This window comes from Callorhinchus milii, unplaced genomic scaffold, assembly GCF_018977255.1.
Source record: "Callorhinchus milii isolate IMCB2004 unplaced genomic scaffold, IMCB_Cmil_1.0 Scaffold17, whole genome shotgun sequence".
NCBI lineage: Eukaryota > Metazoa > Chordata > Chondrichthyes > Chimaeriformes > Callorhinchidae > Callorhinchus > Callorhinchus milii.
Window position 1 is genome coordinate 13,583,967 of NW_024704758.1, and position 23,458 is coordinate 13,607,424.

At 38.0% G+C, this 23,458-nt stretch overlaps 1 protein-coding gene across 1 annotated transcript in view; it reads right to left on the reverse strand.

The window, feature by feature from the left end:
- The window catches only part of shank2b (SH3 and multiple ankyrin repeat domains 2b), a 177,051-nt gene that overhangs the window by 71,147 nt on the left and 82,446 nt on the right, over window positions 1-23,458 (reverse strand). The window contains 2 exon segments of the mRNA XM_007887749.2: window positions 20,284-20,391; window positions 23,299-23,456. Of these exon segments, the coding sequence (XP_007885940.2) occupies window positions 20,284-20,391; window positions 23,299-23,456 (266 nt within the window).

The window sequence follows — 23,458 nt, forward strand, 5'->3', positions numbered from 1 at the left end:
CCCAATGACCTGCTCTTTTGCCCAGACTTTGCTGCCTACTTCAGTTATCACCAAAACAGGAAAGCATTAAGAAAAACTAATCATTTACAATCACATTGGGTTGTCTCACACATTACTGAACTCTGCAGAGATCAAGAAAAAAACACTACTGAAAGTATAAGATAGTTATTTTCCTGTACAATCATAATTACCACACAATGTCTATTGCCTACAACCAGTCAGATAGCATTAAGGTGAACAATAGTCATATTTTCAAAGCAAAACTAACAAAAAACTAACTGGATTCCATGAATCTTTATTTTGAGAATATCAGACTGCATCACTCGTATCACAGATGAAATGAAAGTAATTTCCCTAGAATCTAAGAATTAAGGATCAATGACCCTGGACAGGGGAGCGGAAAAATATCAGACAGCATTACTAATCACTATCAAGTGACCTCTGCTGGAAATACAACGTGATTTATATTTAGATAGTGGCCTTTCACACGGTGACGACATCTCAACGTTGCTGGCTAGGAACAACTTAGGCAAGTCTGGATATTGACTGAGGATAGGATTGCATGTTACTGTCTAGTCTAACACTTTATCCAAAAATAATACATCCTGCCCTTAAATAAAGCAGAGTTCATTGGGTAACAGCTTGAACATTAGTTAGACCTACTTCATTTATACTGGACCCTCATTATCGTCCGATTCTACATTAGTACAATTAAATAATTATTTTATGATTCATAAAGTTTTACTTTCCAGTTACCATTGGAGATGAGATTTCTGCATGAAATCTCTCAGTCATGACAGTCTTTCAACAATATTAAATGCCTAACTTTTTTAAAAAAGTTTTTTCAAAAAAAGCTTTTCAAAATTCACCATTTCACTTGATAGTTATTAAAGTCCCTGTTTAATAACTCAAACTTTCCTGAGTTACTATAGAATTTCCTTTACACACCACATGATAGGGAAAAACAGACCTTCATACAATCAATTCATACAAACATTTACCACAGCCTTCCAAATTCAGGGTTAATATCCTTCATTTTAAATACCATTGTTATATATAGAATAAATTACAGCCTTATTACTCACTTGCAAACAGAGCTGCTGCTACCCTTTCAAAAAACCGAAAGGCTACAAAGCTTTTATTTTTGGACTTTATTTTCATCCTCACCAAGTTGAGGTATGCTGGTGCATTGAGTGGAGCAATTGTTCATTTGAAGCATCAAAGAGTCCAAGATCAGCTTCGCCGATGACAAAGGCAAAGTAAAGCTCCCTACCCTTCCAATATCATTTAACCCTAACCGCAAAGGAAGTTATTCCAGTATGACTTTATTTTCCCATCTGGGGGCACTTTGTGAAAAAACTGCGTGATAGCTAATAAGAACATAAGAATTTGCTAAGCCAAAGAAGACCAAGGTCCATCCAGTTCACCTTCCACCATCCTGGCAGTCACATGATATCTTATGCCCAAACTACGTATTATTTCCCGAGATATTATTTCCTAACAGAAATCTATCTAATTTGATCTCGAATGAATCGACACTTTGTCTGTGAAAGTGAAAGTCTCTCAAGAGTACTAATTTCTAACAACCTACATTCCAATGACCAAATTCAATCCACAATTCTCTCTGTGAATTTATTTGTGAATGAAACGCACATGAAATAGACCAAATGCCAATAAGTGTTTTTTTTAACAAAATTATTTCATAAATACTTACTATTGTTTGATTAATATAGAAATATGGTCATTTTTGCGGATCAGTTGGGTGTCTGTCACTTGCAGAAACCCATCACCATGCTTAAGAGCATCCAAACCAAACAAGTTCCATGTGTCCCACCTATACATGGAAATTCCATGCGGTAACAGGAATTCAATTACACACAGAACTCAGTAAAATGCTCAGTTTTTTGGGGGGGGTTGTTCATTGAATTGGGTCAACATAACCGATCTACGTGTCACATTCCCTGTGCTTAAAAAAATCTTCTTGAAAACAGATTGCAACAGTTAAGATGACAGGTTTATATTTCTATAACTGGCAATGATATACTCCCATGTCCACATTGGTTTAAATTCCACCATAGAGACGGTGTGTTTTACTGGTCCTCAGCTGTGCTATATAGTGGGCATCAAACCATTTGAAAGAACGCCACTCTATTAATCTCACCCATGGGAACACACCTCCTGCCATTATGAACCACGAATGAGCATCACAGCAGCTGCAAAGGATTGTCTCCAATTTGCCAGTTCTCCCGACAAGAGGAGAATGTCAAGGAAATTAATGGCTATGAAAAAAAAAGATGGTGGGGAAAAGGAAAGAAAAATCGCCAAATACAAAAAAGTGGGCAAATTTATTCCTGCTGTTTTTCCCGCTAAGCATTTGCATTCAATCTAAACAACTCTTTGGGAGCTGAATAGCATTTGTGTGCCACAAATTCCCCGCCCCTCCCCACCAACCCAAAATGTAAGTTATTCTGAGAGAACTGAAATATAGAAGAAAACCTCATTGCGGTTTCATATATTTCTTCTAATTCTGATTCTAATCATTTATCATCAGATGTGTACAAAATATAATGACGCGAATATTTCTGATAAAAATATTATCTGCTACACATTAAGTTTGTTGAAAGCTCCTAAAACCAGGTCACACTTTTTAAACTTGCACATTCACATGCCACCAGGGAAAATACAAATGTGCTGAACACAATAAGAGCCAACCTCCAAAATCAAAGAGGAACACAACATGGATCGTGTCAAGGTTGCAGTGCATCCCAAGGCTTACAACACTGCAAAAGCACAAGTGTGGGTCCACAAGCCATTTGTACTATAATACAGGGCGAAACCTTAGGCAAATTTCCTTCCTTCCTTGTTAGACAATTAGTCAATCGCTTTCTGGGGTAATAATCCCTTCAAAAGTGGGACACTGCTGTGCGCAATTGGCTGCCGCGTTTCCCCCGCAAAACACACAGTCGTTACACTTTATAGTATATTCTGTGAAGCGCTTTGAGACGTTTCGACGGCGTAATAAGGCGCTATATCAAATGCGAGGTTTATGATTATTACTGCATTATAAGTTGACTCGTGCTATGAAAGAGGCGTGTTATAATGGGGTACGACGTGCTTGAAGTAAATATTGGAAGTGAATGTTCTACATGGATGGGGTGAAACTTGAAAACGTTGAAAGCAAAGTAGGGGTCCTAGTTAACGCAACATATCCAAATACCATGAAACAGAAATGAACACACCTGGGCCACATTGTCAAATCAATTGAGATCAAATTCCTTGAAGTCAACGTAAAGCTGTATAGTGCTTTTGGTTAGGCCACACATGTGAATACCGTGTTCAGCAATGGGAAGAAGATTTAATAATCTGGAAAGATTAATTCAAATGGCTATGTGGATTTTTGTCATATGAAATTCTCTTGCGATTTTCTGAAAGTGAAGCTCAAATGGTTCAAGTTTGTATAACTCTTGCAGTCTTGAAGCAGCTTTCACGCATTTTTATTGCATAGAATACATACACGATTTACCAGAATTGTTGGATTAAATTTTATTCCCTATGGGTGGGGTAATATTCTACTTGGGTCAGTAGTTACAAAAAAAACGCTTCAAGATTAGGGCTGTATTTAGGAAATTTGCCAAAGTCTGTAAAAGCTCTGAAATACCATTACTAACATAATTTAAACATGTGTGTGCCAAATATTCAAAAATTGAAATACTCTTAGGAAAGACCATTTCAGCCCGAGGTATGACTGGGGGAGCAAATACTCTCCTTTATGTTTTCTGCACCATGTGAGGTCTTAACCTACCGTGCAAATGTAATTCCAATGCATTGCCACGAAAGCATAGCCTGATTAATATTTTCTCAGCAGTGCAAGGCTAGGTATGCACCACAGCAGTGAATAGAATTCATTTTGTGCACCACAGTGCCTAGAATTTTGCTTTGCATTACTGTAGGTATTCATACACCACAGAAAGCCAACACCCTTTATTTTTTTATGTGGCTGAGAAAGAAATTCAATTCCGTTCCCGTCAGCAAAGAGGCGACATCGACACAATGCTCGACTATTTTACATAACATTTTATTTCTTTGCTTTGAAACGGCAAGGACGTTTAGCTGCCAGTGTGGTTGATTAAAATGAAAGAATTGCCGAGTTACTACAGATCAAAAGGAATCTTAAGATTAGATGACGACACAAGTAAGACGGCACCAAGTGTCACGTGATCGACACACAAGCATTTACATGTTTCACAGGTTTCCGTAACTGCAGTTTGCATTCGGGGTTGTGTACGTGTTATCTTTTTAAGGGCAACTGTAGTTTAATTTATGAATCATAATCTTAAACATACCTTCCAACGAGCAAGAAAGTAGGCCATCAATCCCATTTCCCATGCACTTACTCAAATCTGTAATTGTTCACATTTTATAACGTTAGAATAATACTGCAGAGAAAACCCGTTAAAACTAACGGTGCTATCTACGGCTTGCACTAGCAACTGGAGAGAATTACAGATCTTTGTTCTACCGTATTGATTACAGAGTTGAATGATTGTTAAATGTCATTTGCGCAATTTTCTTGCCATCCTTGCCATTTGTTGCAATTTAATAATGTGGTTTTTTTTTAGGAATTCTGGTCGACTACAATGGCGCAGGATTCTTGTAGTTTCTGAACACAAAACTTGGAACTGCTTCATATTGAAGCAATTCCAAGCCACAAAGTGTGTTAATTGTTTTTAAGACAGTGCATTTTGCTTCACTTTTGGCCTTGCAGCTACATACATTGGAATGTGTGAATCGCTTTAAGTGCCTGTTGCAACTGCAATAATAAAGAGATAAAAGAAATACTGAACTGATCAATAATTCTAAGGTGAACCACCTTGAACCTCGGGCAAACTTAACTAATACCTATCATAAAATATTTAACTCGAATACAAACTATGACCCAAAATGCTTATTTCTAAGAATGATTTTCAATTTCTAAGAATGATTTTCACTCATGTGACAGGGTTTTACACACACACACGTACACACAAATTCTTTTTTAAGAGTGTTCATTGTGCCTTTGAGGAATTAAAACAGCATCTGCTCACCGAAGTGCTCATCAATAAGATGGTGAATTTAGCAAGGCGCAGTAAAGCACTTCAGTACTTTTGAAAAATTCTCCTTTTTGAGAGCCAGCGTCAGAAATTAAGAACAATATGTTGAATGCACTTGCATTTAAGTATTCAAGGGCTAAAAAGCATTTTAAGCAATTTTGCTCCACTTAAGAGCAAGTCAGAACAACCTCCCATCAACAATTTAGCCCACAAACACTAACTGGTTTCAAGTGATTTAGAAACAGCAGGAAGCAAAAAAAATAAAAAAAATCTCATCAGATCGTTTTCATCCCAAGAGATTTTTTTTTTGCATTTCTCCCAAGACATGACTATAACCCATTACGGTATATGTTTTTAAAGTTTTAGTTGACCAAACTAGAATCGTCTCAACCATCATGATAAATAATTCATTCAAAATGTTAAGGTTCTTTCGAGTTTTAATTTTCCATGGTTTCTACCGGATTCCTGATCTGTCCTGACAGAATTTTATTCTGTAGTGCACTGTCAAAAAAAAATCTTGCAACGTTTGCACCAGAAGAATCATTGAACAGCTTGGGTTAAACTCAACAAAAAAAAGATATGCACAAGATTTTAGGGCTAGAATATAAAGGTAAGATAGAAATAACATACTATGTACGACGTACAGATTTTAGATACTCAACTGCAAACCGCTTGTCCGATGCCATTGCATACGCTGCTCCTAACATTTTCCTGTTTTAACAATCTGCAGAACCACCAAGTGAGCTCTAAATGCAACACATCTATTCAATACGTTCACATAACAACTTAAAAAATGCTGTATCTCGACTTCAAGTAAGAAACCAAATGCCGAAAGCAAAAAGAAGAAGAACAGTCGCTCTCACACCCCGGAATTAATGAACCACATAAATGCTGTAATCCTTGTGCCTGGCGTTTTCTGTCTGATCGACATAATAGCTGTGGAAGATCAAGTGACATTATAGTACCTCCAAAATGAACCTTCTTCTTTGACTTGGAAGTATCAGCAGCAGCCTGTCCACTAGTGGTGTACATTTCACTTTTTTTGAGGGGGTCGTAGTCGTATATCTCCTCACTTCCCCTCAGTCGAATGTGCAAAGTCTTTTGCTATTTTAAACTCCCGGTTCATCTTCAGCCCCAAACGTTAACGGAATCCCAGATCCAGACAAAGATGGTCCCAGGTTACACGTAACGGTTCTCAGCGATGTAACGGGCAGCTTTATTGTACAGAACACTATACATTGCCTCGGAAATCCATTGTTTTATGATCTCAGTTCTCGGGCTCAGAATAGAAAACTACTTATTGCCAATGCTTACACTATAGCAACGGAGTTTCTTCGTACTTAGTATAGAATGTTCCCATGGAAACAGATCAGTCATGAATCAGAATGAGGGGTTTGCTGAAGGACGCACGAGTACTGAGAGCAATTATGAATGCCATTAGGAGAGGGGGGGAAAATAAAATGAAACTTAGCTCTCGCTAACCAGCCACAACGATCAAGCAGGTATCACTGACCCAGTGTTTTAAGGTGCCATTTATTTTGCTGTTAACTGCAGAATATTGTGTACAGTTTAAAGCTTCGTTATCAGGACATTTGGGCTCAAACTGAACTTTTTTAATATAGCAGCTCTTATACAGCAATTGAACTATATATTCAGCATATTGTAAAGATCTAGCCAGCTTTCCCAAGAGCAGGGATTACATAAATGGTTGATTTAGAAGCTGTGATTTAGCAACTGTAAATCACCGATTTAAAAGGACACTTTCGGTGCTGTAAAATCCAGTGACAGTTACATCAATAAATTATGGATAGCTCGTAGCACAGCATATGAGGTACTCTGCATAATATTTAATTTTATTATCATATCATATCAGCTCACATAAGCTTGCTTTTTATTATACATTGGAATGAATACCTAATTGAGTTCCATCCATTTGGATACTCTTGATTAAAAAAAGCAAAAAAAATAAAGACTTCATCCTGGCCTAATATTATATACCTCTAAAGACTAAAATAAAACAAGGCTCTATTATCTGAAGAAAAAATTGAATGTAGCAGATAACATAAATACATGTTATGATGCACTAATTTCGAATGGGTATTGTGTGGCCACTTTAATTGAAAACTGCCAGAAAATATGCAATATTTGAGGAATGATCTCTAAATATGTCACACGAAACATTAGTAACAATGCAATGTGTCATTGCTATTAATACAACTGACAGAAATATCTGACCATTTTTTATCACGGCAGTTTTTAAACTTTCAGTTACTGTACAGTTAAAACCTATTAACCATCCTTAATACCCACCACATCACAAGCAACCTTTCACTACACTTACCAAAATAGTAAAAATGATAATTGGTTTGCTATCACAAATCATTGCTGGAGCTCCTGTGGCAGAGAGACTGTCATCCATAATTACAAGGTAAAAAGTACACAGGCAAAGCTAGCTGGGATTATATTAACTAATTGTTATCTGAATTCCCTTTAGAGTTTGAAATTTAGCATATGCTTTCTTGTGAAATAATTGATTTGAAATTGCTTCAACTTTACTTTCCGAATGCAAAGCTCTGCTTTGTCTATCAACCGGTCAATAATCTCCCTTTTAGTAAAACAGTAATTACATTTGTGATCTGAAGAATGAAGCAGTCAGATGAAGCAAACAGTTAATCTTGTGGTGAGATACTAACACAGAAAATGCCTCCTTTAAATTATAGACCTTAATCTCCCAGGATTTACAAGATTATAATCTAGATTTTCAGATACAAGATAGGTTATTGAGATTTCACTAACACTGCTATTGTGAGGTCCTGTTGCTTTTGTTAAAAAAATAACTATTGTGTAAAAAATACATAAATGAATTTGAAATTGATCCATTTCCCTTACAAAGCCGCGCTTCATGTTATTTCTTGCAGTTGCTGAATCATGTGGTCACACCTAAATTTATTTAAAAACGACTGTTATAAATTGGGGTAAAATGCAGTAAAACATTGAATATCTACTCCTTGCAAGACTGTGCTACTACAAAGCTTAGGAGTGTATAAATCATATACTTAGAACAACAGAGACTTAAATTACAGCCTTGAATGGCTTTTAGCTTTTGTGGCTAATTAGGTATTGTCAACGCCAAATACGTAAGCATTCAAGGCTCTTTCAAGAAATAGAAAACAGTGGGAAAATGCTGCAATGTCTTCCTCATACAATGTTGAGGATGTTACAAATCGGACATGTCTGCATCTTAATATTGTCTCAGACACGTTACAGTAATTGACTCTTTGCTGTGACACTGCAGGAACTGAATGGATCTTTTAGAAATGTCTCAAAATACAAGGGAATTCTGTTTTGCAATTTGTTTTTTCTTAAAGACCCTGACAAGGAACTGATCCCAAGCTAATCTTTAATATTGTCATAGCTATATTCCTGAGGAGCACTTTTCGGTGAGGTCTGCGGTTCATGAGGATTTATTTGCTATTTGAGTAAGACTCTTGAACATGCAAATAATAATAAAACTAAATGCACTGATCTGGAAGCCAATTTGTTCAACCAAAACTGTTTTTCACCATTGGATGAATAGAGAGGATACTGGATTTGGCTCTGCGTTTCAAAGACTGACACATTACTGCTGTACGCACAAATGAGAATGGTACGATTTACAATCAGTATGTCTGCCAGTGAGTTACGCAAGCCATCATTAAGAGGGCATCACAAAAACGCATCACATTTCGATGTGCAGCGCTACAGCTCTGCAATAGGCAATGTTAAGATTGTACTAAAAAATTTAGGACTATTTTAGATATTAAGACGCAGGTAGCAGAAACGGGTCAGTGGTCCATAGCAGAGTAATTCAGAAATCAGAAGTAGGGGGACACTGAAGAGAATCCTTCTGCCTTGGGTTGAATTGTGCTCGTGTATCTTAAAACTGAGTGGGAAGAACAAGAGATCAGCGTGGGATCAACACAGCAGAACAGGCGTTAGTGGAAAGCGGAAATGAATACTTTAAAAAAAAAGACCAGCATGGGAGCTGTAATGTGAGGTGATATAATGAGCCAGAGAAGTGCAACAACAACAAGAAGATTCCATTTATAGAGCGCCTTTCACGTCGGGAGGACATCCCAAGGCGCTGTACAGTTGGGTCAGGACCCGAGCAGGGGGGAAATGGTCAGGGTGAGGGGAGGGAAGGGAGGGAGCGAGGAGGGGGTAGAGAGTCGAGAGGGGAGCTGAAGGCTCGGTCAAAGAGAAAGGTCTTGAGACGCACGGTCAAAGAGAAAGGTCTTGAGTATATTTTACTTACAACATTATCTTTTTTAACACAAATTTGGAAGTCGAAGAGCAAGGAGGTGGAGAAGTACCGTGTGGAGCGCAGACCCTGTTTTACATTATATCACACAACATCACCTAACACAGTAAATACAGAAATTAGTTGAAGCATTGCAAATAAATAATGATGATAATCTTTGCATCTGGTACAGCCCCTTTCACATCAGGACGACGGTCCAAAGCACTTAAGAGAATATATTGTAAAACCCGCAGCTAATTTGTGCACAACAATGTCCCACCAACAGCCATGGAGTGAGTGCCCAGTTTTATTTGGGGGATTGTTGACCAGGACACCGGGAGAGAAAAACTCCCTTCACGAATAGTACCAAATGATGGGACATATTTCTGGTTCAACGTGGAGCAGAGGGCACAAACGTGACGAGGAGCAGGAACCCGAGATGATTATTCACTTGATTATTCAAGAAATTAATGAAACTTAAGCAGATCTTCCCTTCACTTATTTTTCTGATTAACGATTTGCCAAATGCATCATCGCTGGTAATGCTGTGGACCACGTATAGTAGTCTGGAAAAATATCCAATTGAATGTGTGGGGAATAAATCTATCTGTCACAGATGTCCACTTTAATGAAATGTTCCCAATATAGCAGTCAGCCCTCACTCTATCTGCATATACCCTTTGACTGTCTTGGTTATAGCGGCAAGTACACAACAGCAGACCCCGGGCCATTCAACAAATCTCTTTAATTCCATTATCCCTGTCATTTCTCTATAACCTTTCCCATCCTAATCGGCAGATGAGACCATGTGTGAAAAAATAGTTTGCAGTATTTGGCATAAGTGGATAATCATCATCAGTGAATGATGTCAGTAGGAGATAGAAGAGGCTGTTGGTGTTAGCTGACATCACAATCCTTAGGCTCTTGCTTTGTGCAGAACTAACCTAAAGGTTTTCTGATGCATTTTCAGTCCAACACACGAGAGGATTTTGGCATGAGCTGGCATTCTCCGTATAATTTGGGAGTGCACTCTGACATAGCTGCTGAGTCAGGGCGTGTGCAAAGTTTCTGTTCTTTACACTGATTGTCGCTGTCAGTCTGAGTTATTGGGTGTACTGGGTGTTTTAAAATATATATATATATCACATTGAGGGGTATAATAAAATAACTATTGATTTTAGCTCCTCTTTTATAAGGTAAATCCCATGTTACACAGCAGTAGTGGCAGGGAGAGCATTGGAATGATAATCAAAGGCAGAGGTATCATTGCAGATTCTCTGCCAGTTTTGTAAGCTGAGGTGCAAACAGCTACATGAAATTAATATTTGGGATAATACTTGAGTAAAGGTATCTAACATCTAATGCTCCAGTTTCCACCACCACCACAGCAGCAACAACAACAAATTACATTGGGAGGACGTCCCAAGATGCTGGACAGTCAGGGATTCGGAGTCGATAATGTAAAACAAAATGTCACCTACATATTTTTAAGAATCTTTAATTCGATAAAAGCATGTTGCACCTGGGTAAGATGGCTGAAAACACACCACAGGATTTAGTGTAAAGCGTAAAGTGTAGTGACTATGTATTTGGTACGCGAATTCAGGAACCAATTTGACATAGCCACCTCGAGAATAACTAATTTTTTTTTCATCTGGGGAATTGCTGGCCAGGACACCGGGAAAGAGAAACTACCTTTACCTTTCAAATAGTGCCAATGGATCTTTAACTTTCACCCGAACAGGAAGACAGATGGGAACTTGGCGTCTAAGATGCAGAATTGTTTTATTAAAATAAAAAAAACTACTCTTCGTGTGGGATTGATAAAGCTTTGGAGGCATGCTACAGTAATATAGCACAAAACATATCTGATGGATGATCGCAATAGAAATGGTCGGGTGGTGAAATGAAACAAATAAAACAGTAAAACATCTAGCACATCCCAAAGAAACTACAACAAGGTACCAAGTTATTTGGTTTCAAGCTTATATTGTGTTTCATGGTGGATGAGATGTTTCACAACTCCCTGTAGCACATTCATGAAACTCTAGGATATAATAAATCAATTGGTGTATGAAGTATCCAGGGTTGAAATACATCATTTACGATCTTTTCTCTGATTGACCATAGGGGGACAGGAAAAGTAGGACATCATTCAGATGATCGATCCTGTTCCACAAGTTTATTAGATTATAGCAGCAATTTTAATCCCAATTTTCCCACCCTTTACCCTAGCTCTTTATACCTCTACTACCTATTGGACAAGGGTTCATCGCGACTACCCAAATAAACATGGATAATTTACCCGATATTTCTTTACCTAATAAATATTTGGGAAGTTATGAAAGACTTTTTCTGTCTGCTGGTTGAGGGTCTTTCCTTCAATTCCTTGAATCAGGAATGAAAGCAATTTGTTTTCGAAGAAATCGGAAGAATAAGTGGATTGGTTTACAACAGTGCTCAGCAATGATTAAATGGTGAATATATACTGTAATAGAATCCAAACATTTGTGGAGGCAAATACAGATGTTTTCACTATTCAGTTGCAACAGCATTATGTACTGCACTGAACGCCTACTACCTACAAGTGAATCTGATTCCCTGTCTGGCGCTGACACCCACTGGTTGTAACTATGTTAGTGCAGTCATTATTTCTGTATGAAGACATAAAACTAAATGTGGCCTAAATTGAAAAAAAACGTTCCTGGCGTTCCTCTCACTGCTAGATTTATGATCGTCACAACATACACAATCTTAAAACGTATCCACGTGGATTTCTCCCACACCAGAACCGGGAAGCTATCTTAATGTTTTAAAGTCAATTTTTCTTTGTGTGTTGTATTGCAGTTAATAGAGGATTTGTTTTGGTTTTTGGGTAACCTTACCACAAAGGCTGCTACACTTTGGGAGTGTAACCCTACTCTTTCAGAGCGAGCATCAGCAAACAATTAACTCTACACAGGAGAAATCTTTCGGTTTGCTCCAATGTGCAGCTCGTTGCATTTGCTGTGAATGTACTGTGAAGCTAAAAAAACAAACAAAAAAAAGTCCTTAATTTCATGTGGTCCATTGTGGAGGTGATGGATTCAGGAGTAATGCAATCGGTACTGGAGGTGTTAATGAGCAGCATTAGCTTCTGTATCTCCAGAATATCCTGTACATTGGGGCAACAAAGAAAGCCAGAAGAATAGAAAACAAAAAAAAGTATGAAATGTGTATTCTAATGATATTGAAATTAGTCAGAAAACCACATAAAACCAAGACTTGGGATAGTTTAATCTCTCACTATTCAATAAATAATGCCACCTTGTGGTAAAAGTTCTGCACTTGAATAAAATCACTCTCAAAGGTTTCTTAATAGCATCCTGCAATTTATTACCATTAACAATAATAATCCTTGCATTTCATAGAGCTTCTTAAAGCTTCAATCCTATGAAACGTATACATTTGCAAAAGGAAATTATTTTGATAATTCCAACTCACTAATGTGTCGACTTTAACCACAGCTCCCGACAATGAATTAATTCCACATTCTCTGCGTAAAGAACTTCCTTCATTCTGCTGCTGGCTATTATTTATTATTTTAAGTCCCTCACAGCCTCTCCTGATGATGTTGGTTAATTGGAGAAGGATACTTAAAGTTCTTTAATTTATTCCACCCTCCCAAGCTCAAACGGGATGGATTTGAGAAAGAAATAGCACTGAGCAAGGATAAATAATGGTGCAAACTATGGGACAGCACACCCATCGACGCACTCGCAACCTCAGTTTTATCTGCGAAAAAAAAACATCTTTCAGCATTAATGAGAGAAGCCGTGTAGAAATCGATGCGTTTTGAAGAACTTTCGTTGACTGTAAATAGGCAACGCCTAAATGAAATGGCAAGTAAGAGTTTGCAGACTTTCCTACAGCTTCGGAGTGGACAGATCCTTGCTATGGTTACATGTTCCAAAGAAGAATCTATTTACCACAGAAATGGGATGCAGACATACTCTTGTTCTGCATGCTCTAACCCCGAGTCTCTCTCTTTTAGCCCCAGGTGGCCATTTTGAAGATTTTATCTGCAATTTATACGGCCTGTAAATTACATTATTTATTTCCAATGGCAGTATTGGTAACATAAATTGGGGGTGGGGAAGGGGGGTGGGGGGTCGGAGGGATAGTCATTAAGGGAGCCAGAGAAGTATTGAGGCACTTTTGCCAACAAAAAAAATCACTACTCTTAACTGTAATTACAGTACAATGCTTTGACACTTATTTTTTTTCTTTGTGTAAGTTACCAGCGCAAGGCACCTGGCGTATTGATATTACCAAAAATAACACAGCAATAGATTCTTATTAAGTCATCATGATATGATGCATAATGTGCCTTCTTTTTTGTGACTAGGGGCCACTGTGCTTCTCTACCATTTTCTCCCAAGAAAGCTCATTTAGTGGCACAACAATAAACTACCGTCGTATCACAATTTGAACAATCTATTTCTTTTTGCAGTAAGTACGATACAATAACCACAACAGTATTTTTTGCCCCCATTAAATATAAATGCATCTATAAATAATAAACATATCCCCAGTGCTTCAAGAGCACAGTACAAAAAGAAGAGGTGGGTAGTAGGAGCTCAGTAATAAAGTCTGGTTCAGTTTAAAGAATGAAGAAGGCCTTGTGAAAGTTGGGGAATACAACTTGCTTCTTCACTGTCTTACAAGAGATAGGAATTTTACTCTTAGGTTCATATCGTAGGTTATTTGACATTATTCTGGTAAAACATTGAGCGAAATGACCTCAATGCAATATTAAAACACATAATAATAATAATAATAATCCTTGCATTTGATATAGCGCTTTTCACGTCGGGAGGACGTCCCAAAGCGCTTCACAGAACACACTGTAAAGTGAATTGACTGTATATTTGTGGGCGAACGCGGCAGCCAATTGCGCACAGCAATGTCCCACAAACAGTCGTAGATTGAAAATGACCAATTTATTATTGTTTTGGTTTTGGAGGGATTATTATTATTATTATTAGGCTCTAATCTAATTACATGCTTTAATCCAAAGGAAATCCCGACCAAGTTCAAGTTATGGCATAAATCAAGAAATATTCAATCAAGAAAACTTATTATGTTGGCTGACCAAAAACGTTAGCTGTCACTGGTTTAGACGATGTGATTCCAAGGTTCTGAAGTGAGGCTTGAACCCACAACCTCCTGGCTCGGAGGCGAAATGCTATCACTGAGCCAGACTGACACACTGGAACGTTACAATAGTTCTGGCTTTACCTGACACAAAATCTTCCAGGGCAGTAATAGGGAACATACCTGCATTTATTGGATGTCACTGCACATCCCTGAAAAGTTCCAGTTACTTTTCACTATTTTGTTCCCAAGAATTTCAAATTCTGGTGTTAAAAATCTAAATTCACTTCTCACTCAAATTATTTCTTTGATGCAACATTGCTGTATTATTGGGCACGTAAAGCAATATATATCAAACCTCGACAGGAATAACTTCCCTTCCTTTGCCTGTACTGCCTCAGGCAACCCATTAAACATGGTATTCAGTATACATATAGCTTCAGACTATCTCTAAACTCACATTTATAGATCTAGCTAACCCTTCCTTGTTACCAAAATATTGTACCAGAATGCATTCCCCACCACTACAACTTCAGATAGTTATCAAACAGACTAATTATGCTGTACACATATTAAAGCATCACATTTGAAGCTGTTATTTAGCATTTAAGTGCTTTTCCATTTGATATAGCGTCTTATCACGGTTTCGAGATGTCTGAAAGCGTTTCACAGAATACACTGTAAAGTTAATTGATGGTATATTTTATGGGCAAAACGCGAGTATACTATCAATTTTAATTCTTGTACTTTTCACGAGTGTGGGAAAAATAAAACCTGGTCAGTTTTGATAATAGAACTACAATATTCAGGACCAAACACTTTCTAGTAAGTGAATCATCATTTTTCACGTGTGTATTAAATCTCTTAAAATCTAGATGTCAAAAGTAGTGGAGTAATGTTTTAAATAATACACATTAATAAAATAGCTTCAGGTGAAATGCCTGTATTTTATATCTCATGATAACTTTCATTAGAGCAAGAGGTTGATTCAAGCAATAAATGTTTCCAAAATAAGACACAGCGGAATCATTTAAACCCCACCAGCCACAAATTATTAAGTGTGGTGGCAGCATTTGAAGAATATTCAAGCAAGACTGAAGGAAAAAAAATCTAACAGGAACAGTAACTCCACCTTATTATATAACATTTTCAACTTATTCTCATCAAGTTTCTGAACGATTACTTGTCAGTGTGAATATTACAACCAGTCTGAGAATCATTCAAGGTATTTTTCTTGGGATAAATAATCAAGATGAAGTAAAGAAAATGTGACTTTCATACAAAATAGACAAATTGCTTTTGCCATACCAGGTAAATGGAAGTCAACCTCACAATGGAAGCATTTGTGCTATATTCAGCGCATATTTTCCCATTTCAAGAACACTCATCTTAACTATAGAAAGTGGTTTGAACACACAGTTGCCACTGATGCATTACAAAACAAGTGCAATTAGCCACAGCATTTGCACCTGCATGGACAAGCTTCACTTCTGGTCCCCGTCCAACAATAAAATCTGAGCAAAAATGCTGGTCGTATGACTAACCAACATGAAGCTTGAAATTGCTCGGGGTCTCTCATTCACAAACGCTTTCCACGTTGGAACAAATATTGATTCACGATTTCCCTTCAATCTAACTCCCCCCCCACCCAAAAAAAATGCTTCTACAACATGCAGGAACTAAGACCAAGACTGAAACAAATTAAATGAACACGGTCATGTGAAAAAAAAGATCAGCACAAGCGCACTCAGATGGATGCAATCAACATGAGCTGCTGCTTCAAGTCAGTCAGAGCTGTGTACTGTTGGGCTTCTCAACAGCCCATTGAGCTGACAAAAACGAAACAGTTAAACCTGTGGTTTCTGCAGATACAGACAGGCCTACAGGTCATTCTAGCCCCATCAACCCTACAGTCAAGTGAGGACACATCACTATTTCCTTTCACGTAAGGCAAGCTGTGCTCATGACCATTTGCCATGTTATAATGATCGTTGCATTTGACATAGCGCCTTATCACGTCTTCCACCTGAACAAAAAGTGTCCAGACTTGCTCACAAAGCTTGCTTCCATACAACTAGTCATTCTGCTTCATCTATAATTCTGTTTAAAAACTTTGGCATTATCCTATATATTTTTTTAAAAACTATTTTAAAATTCAATACAGAAGCTCGTGTATTCCAGTTTCATTAAGTCCCATAAATGCCACGTAACTAGGATCGACACATAAAATCCTGATCATATGTGGCGTTTCCCACACTTAAATTGCTGTGTTAAGACAAGAATTCAACAGAGCAAACTGGAACACTGCAAGTCCAGCAGTTTTTAAAAGATGGACGGTTTTCAGATGTATCCCATCATTCGGAACATTTGAAAATCCCCGTTGTGATGTCCCGTAGTCGAATTCCTGTCATATACAAGAAAACATCATCGTAACACAACCGGCTTGTTCTCAAGTGCACTGTGGCATGAAGTGCTGCTAAACTCACTTGTTTCATGATGGGCAGTAACCGTATAAGTGAAACAAATCCTACAGAGCAGGACACTATAATGGAGTTCCCTTGTATTACTTTGGGAATTGTCATAACAAATTATTGCAGAGATTAACTTCAGGGCATTTGGAAATTCAGCTGGTTTCCTCTCAAGCATTTTGAATTTTGCGTTACATCGAACCAGTTTCACACAGCTGCGCTTCTCACCCAGGTTAAGTCTACCTTATTCTATATGACATGTCCAATGTGTGCTCTTTATTGGTAGGTTTGATGTGAGTTTCTGTCACCGTATTTCAGATTGTTGAAGAGTTTCATCACAAAGGGTGCTGCTCTCGGATAATGGTAATTGGATTTGTGCTCTCCAAGGTAATTGGATCATCTCCCCAGGTAGAGAAGGAATTTAATGACCAGCTGGTGCTTTCAACAAATGGTATGGAAAGCAGAGACCAGGAAATACTGGACAGGAAAAACATGGCAACTGTATGTGCATACCTTGAAACTTAAATGATGAATACGTACATAAAGCTAGTAAACCTTGTTGTCCAGCGCATATTCTATTGTCTTGATCTATATGTTTACTGCTAATTCCAAAATCAATAACTCAAGTGTGACTTTGGAGGTGTTTAAGATTATGAAAGTATTTGATAAGTGGAGTCCTGTAGCTCAGTGGTTAGAGCACTCCCTTTGCAAGTGAGAGACCTGAGTTCAATTCCAGGCAGAGGGCGAAACCTTGGGCAAGTTTCCTTACTCCACACACCTAATAATAATCCCTCCAAAACCAAAAACAATAATAAATTGGTCATTTTCAATCTACGACTGTTTGTGGGACATTGCTGTGCGCAATTGGCTGCCGCGTTCGCCCACAAATATACAGTCAATTCACTTTACAGTGTGTTCTGTGAAGCGCTTTGGGACGTCCTCCCGACGTGAAAAGCGCTATATCAAATGCAAGGATTATTATTATTATTATAAGGTAGACAAGAATAGAGTGTTTCCACTGGTTGGCCAGACCAAATGCCTAAATAAGTTTGAGTTGGCTCGTGCAGAGTGCAATCCAATACTTTCAGATTAAATAGGCTCCGATATATTATTGAACGGGGTATAATAATAAGTAGCTGTCACTGTACGATGCAAGAACTGCTGTTTCTGGGGAAGATGTATCTGCTGTCATAACTGAAATGCTTACAGGTACATGTGTCAGTCACTCACAAGAACATTGTTTGACAATATCATTGTACCATGAAAAGCACAACATAATTTCCAAGTACTATTTATGGAATGCAGAAATGTATTACACTGCAGTCTTACTAAATAGAGAATAAAACAATTCTGAATCGCATCTCTCCACAGGGTAAGCTAGAAGATTCCTTGGAAACGATATTTTCACCCAAGCTTCTCCAAGATGACATTATGCTGTATGACCTTACATTGCCTTTGAGTCGTCTAATAGGCACATTACAAGTTTTATTCTTTTGTAGTACAAGGTAGGTAGTGAAAGCAGCAGCAACAATCTACTCAAAAATGTGACCCCTCTTGCCTTCAAAGACCAATAGGTTATGTACTTACTTGGTTACTCGAGATCTACTGATTTTATGCCACTTCTCATCATTTGTCCTCTGAAACACTGAAGCCCAAACCTTGTAAAATTTACAAAAAGGATTTTCCAAGGAATTTTGACAGCAGGTTAGAAGATGAACTAATTTTTTTGTCCGGGGTGAGGGGAGGGGGGGTGGGCGGGGTGTCAGCCGAGTGCTTGACACATACAGAACCCCATCACCATGCTTAAGAGTCTCCAAACCAAGCTGAGATTTCTATGCATCCTACCGACACGTGGGAATCCCAGAGACAGATGAACTAACTCAGTCAGAAGATGGTAAGAGGGGATCCGAGTCATATTTGCAGACATCCCGTGGAAAAATTCAAAAATAAATATCTGGAGCCCTATTTTCAACTAAAAGATTCCAATTTGGCTAAGATCATCTTGTCAGGATTATCAGTGGGTTTTGAGAAAAGAATCAGAGATCAGAACGCAGCTCAATGGTTGGAGCTCAAAATGCCTCTCTCGTATAAAAAGTTAGGAGCATGGTCTTTGTCTGTGAAACTTGGCATTGAATCCTCTGGTGCATTACCCCTGGGGGAAAACTAATTTTAACAACAGATCTAGTTTATGCCACAGTACAACTGACACGGGTTTCATTAATTCTAGGAATTAAGACTCATGTTTTACTGCCTCAAATTTCGGTTTCAATTCAAAGTTCAGGTCATCACCTATCTCTAAACATTCATACAAGCAATTCACTCCTCTCTATGCGCATCCATGGAGAATAGTGCAGCTTTGGAGAGTGAAACATAAAGAGGGGTCAATGCAACAACAATCTAGGAGAATGATGTTGCAGCAAACCCATCAAGGCCAGGGGTGGTGAACTGGAAAAGACAAAGATTCAGTGGGGGAGAGGACGGAGAGATAGGATGTTGCGATGTCTGGACAAGAGAAAATGTCCTAAGAAATACAGCTGTCTAGTATGATTAAGATCATTTGTTTTTCGAGTCTAATCGTTTTATAATAGCACAATCTGTTAAATGTCAGATGGTTCTTTTATCAAGTGAGTGCAATAGTACTAAAACAGGATTGAAATTGCCTTCAACATTAATAAACGTTCAGTATATTATGATTAATCTGGAATGAACAGAAGTCTACGCTGAAGCTCTCTCTCTGATTCTACGAGCACTGGTCAGTTCATCTTAATTCCTTAGGTTTTATTATATTTGTCGCTGGAGGAAATGCTACCACGTTCATTCTACTTATTATCCTTTGTTTGATTCTAACATTACACGTCTGGTTTATATGATCCGTTGGTGCCACAAGTTCATGATTTCTGGACAATCGATTGTATCAAATGCGCATTCTGTTTGGAGTAAAAAATAAGCAAAAAGCACAGTGTCATTGTCAGACAAGCCAGTGATTCCAGCTTCTGAAACAGGAGCCCAATAATCGTACCACATCCCCACCCACTCCTCCATAAAATACTGAAAATTATTGAGTTAACTTTCGACCTGTAAAAATTCCTGATCTCTGGTGGACATTTCCAGTTTATGCACCAGGCTGCCAAAAGATTTCCGATACTAAATTAATGTAGCTGCTCAAAACTCAATCACTGCACCTCCCATCACCAGGTTATTTCTTTCAGTTGCTTTGGGTTGCAATTCATGTTTAGCAGGCTTGCCACATGCCATAGTGCCCTGCTTCATTTATCAACGTCCCTTTATTATCAGTCATTTGGATCCTTACCTGGTTTGGCCTCATTTGCTGGAACTTCTTCAATATATTCTGAAGGAAACCATCCAACATGTCCCCGTGTACTACCTTCCCAGAATCCTCCTTCCCCAATACTCAGAACTGATGGGGATAAAAAAAAAGCACAAGATTAATTCAAAAAGCAGAATTCCGCAGATGCTGGAAATCTGAAATAAAAGCAGAAGTCGCTGGGAACACTCAGCAGATCAGGCAGCATCTATGGAGAGAGGAAAGTGAATCAATGATTCAGGTCGATGACCTCTTGTCAGAACCCTGCCCTGAAACGTTAACTCACTTTCCTCTCTCCATAGATGCTGCCTGACCTGCTGAGTGTTCCCAGCGACTTCTGCTTTTATTACACGATTAACTCAGATGTTAAGGCAAAGTGTTTTGGATGAAATGAAGTTAACAATGTTCTAATTTACTGTTACCAAATGTTTTACTGATCCACATATGCCACTGAACAAAAAGCACAACATATGGTGGTAGTTAACCTCATGAAAATACCATCATCAGGAATAAACAACATTGGGGTTGTTCCACAAATCTGGTGGAAGAGAATCAATGATCCGTATCAATGTCACACCAGTTGTAGCTACACTGCAGCCACGTGCATCTATTCTTGCCTGAAAGTACTTTATGAAATTGAACTGAAATTACATTTGTCTTAACTTAAGGCACCCAGGTATGTCCACTTGCAGCTTTCAGTTATTTTTTTTCAGATTCTGACAATTGGCTCCTTTTTTTTTTTGAACTGCATGTGTGCAGCCTGATGAAAAAAATCACATCGACAATTTCTGACGTGGCATTTCAAGTGTTCGTAAATGCATGGTCCAAGAATGAGTAAAAAAAAAATGAAAAAGCAACGGAATACCATATGTGAAAAAAAGCAGCGGGAGTAACAAATACTCCAACATGAAAAGTTCCGGTTAAAAGCGTCTCCCTCTGGTGTTATGAAGCATGTTAGCAACGGTGGTACCGAATGCTTAAAAAAACCACAATGGAGAGAGACTTCATGCAGGTAATGTTTTTTTTAGGCCAACCGAGTTTCTGACACATGTGCAAAACCATCACTGTGCTTAAATGAGTTGAGTGTATGTTTATGTTTGTCTGGTATAGAGTGCGCACTCTCTCCCCAGAGGGATGCATTGTGTTTGCCTAACCCCGTTGAATTCAGGTTGGCAAGAGCAGAGGTTTTGAGATTCCTGAGTTCCACATTTAAGGTAACTATCTATCGTGTTACGATGAATGTTAAGATCACAAATGTTAAATGTGATTCAGAATTCTTCTGTTGCCTCAGGGGATCTGACGCAAGATTCAAATTTCTTTTGACAGTGTAAAGGATCTTTAATCCGATGCGACAGCTGGAAGACACTTTATAGATGTTAACTTGTAGTAACTACACATAAACCAACAACTAATTAGCGTAGGAAAAAAAGACCAAAGCAGTTCGTAGAGATGGGAAAAGAAACAATTTGACGTAACGAGACTCCTTCAAAGTTCCAGAAATGAATGGTAATCTCTTTGTCAATTTTGAGCACAACTGCTGTATTATACCCTGTTTGATGATATTAATAGGTTTGTAGTTAAGCGCTCTGGGACGCTACCTTGCATGAGGGGCGCTATACAAATGCAAGTTGTTGTTGTTGTCGTCGTCGTCGTCATTTGGACCAGGAGACACTGCTACCCGTTATTTCAAAAGAAATTTGGAAAGAGTAACATTGATAATTAATGATGAGCGGTAACTGTGGCTTTACCAATGCATAAAACCCAAAGATTACATATGACATATTGCTCAGATTGTTAATAAGAAAGGCTAAAAATAACCTACTTCTGAAAGATTGTGGGTTAAACTTTCTTCCAAGTTCTATTAAACAGGTTAAGCATTAGGATGCTAAACCTATCTTAATCTGACGTGACATGATGTGAAGTAAATCTCTGGAAATGCTGGCATACTTTCCATAAACGGCAGTTACTGGTCAATAAAAATAATTTACAAAATTGAAATACTTTACATACAAATAAAAATCACTGGATTTTAAGCACTTAAACAAAGGCAGGATCCTTGAATCCAAGCAACTGATAAGAATCATTATCACATCTAGCAGAGAATTATTGTTGATTTTTTTTAACAATCTATTATTAACATTGCAAGGGTGGCAGGAAGTAGTTAACACACAATGTGGGAGATATAATAATAATCCTTGTATTCTTGCAAGGAACATAATGTAATGTTATCCAGGAATATATTTTATATAGAAAAATAAATTGTTGAAGCCATACAATGTTGAAGAATCTGCCTGAAGAGGTGTCTGTCAAGTGTGAAGCAGCATCCGGAGGGTAATAGCTTGTCAACAGCATCACAGTGGTTGTGATCTAACTAATTAATATGCCACATGACTAGTGTTGAGTTCTTAACACTTGCTGTTTTGCAGTATGATACTGAGGGGTATGTGGATAAGGCAGGGCAGAGGGATTTTAATGAACAATAATAGAAATTGACATTTATACAGTAGAGTGCCTTCCACATTGGGAGGACATCCCAAGCCACTGAGGCCTGGTACAGACTACATGAGTCGAATGGTCTACTTCTGTGCTGTAAATTCCTATGATTCCAAAATGCAACCTTTTCAATTACGCACTATACAAATATACTTTTATAGCAGAATTTCAATCCTTGGGCTGCTGTTATTGTCTACACCAGCTGCTGTACCCGAAGATCTGGAAGGAAGGTTTGCATAATTGCCATATCTAACAGGTTGAGACATTCCTGGCTTTCATTTTACATTAATTGTGAACATAATTACACTTGCAAAATAAATGTTAAAATTGTATTAAACCTGGTGTACAAATATACACGGTAGATAGATGTCTAATGATAAAGACCTGATCCATATATTGTCACAACTGTTTCAAGAAAAAAAATAACAGCAAGAAGCAATTGTTACACAAGTATGTTATATAAACCAAAATTTAAAGTCAATTTGAAAAAAATAAACTATTACTAACCTTTCACCCTATCTCCTTTGTGGAGGGGAATCTCCCCATCTCCTTGAGGCTGATACGACCTCAAAACAACAAATTGCCTTCCAGGAACTGCACTATAGAGTTTGCGTTTGGATCCTTGGTGTTCCAATTCGGAGACCGACTCTTTATTAACAGAAGGACT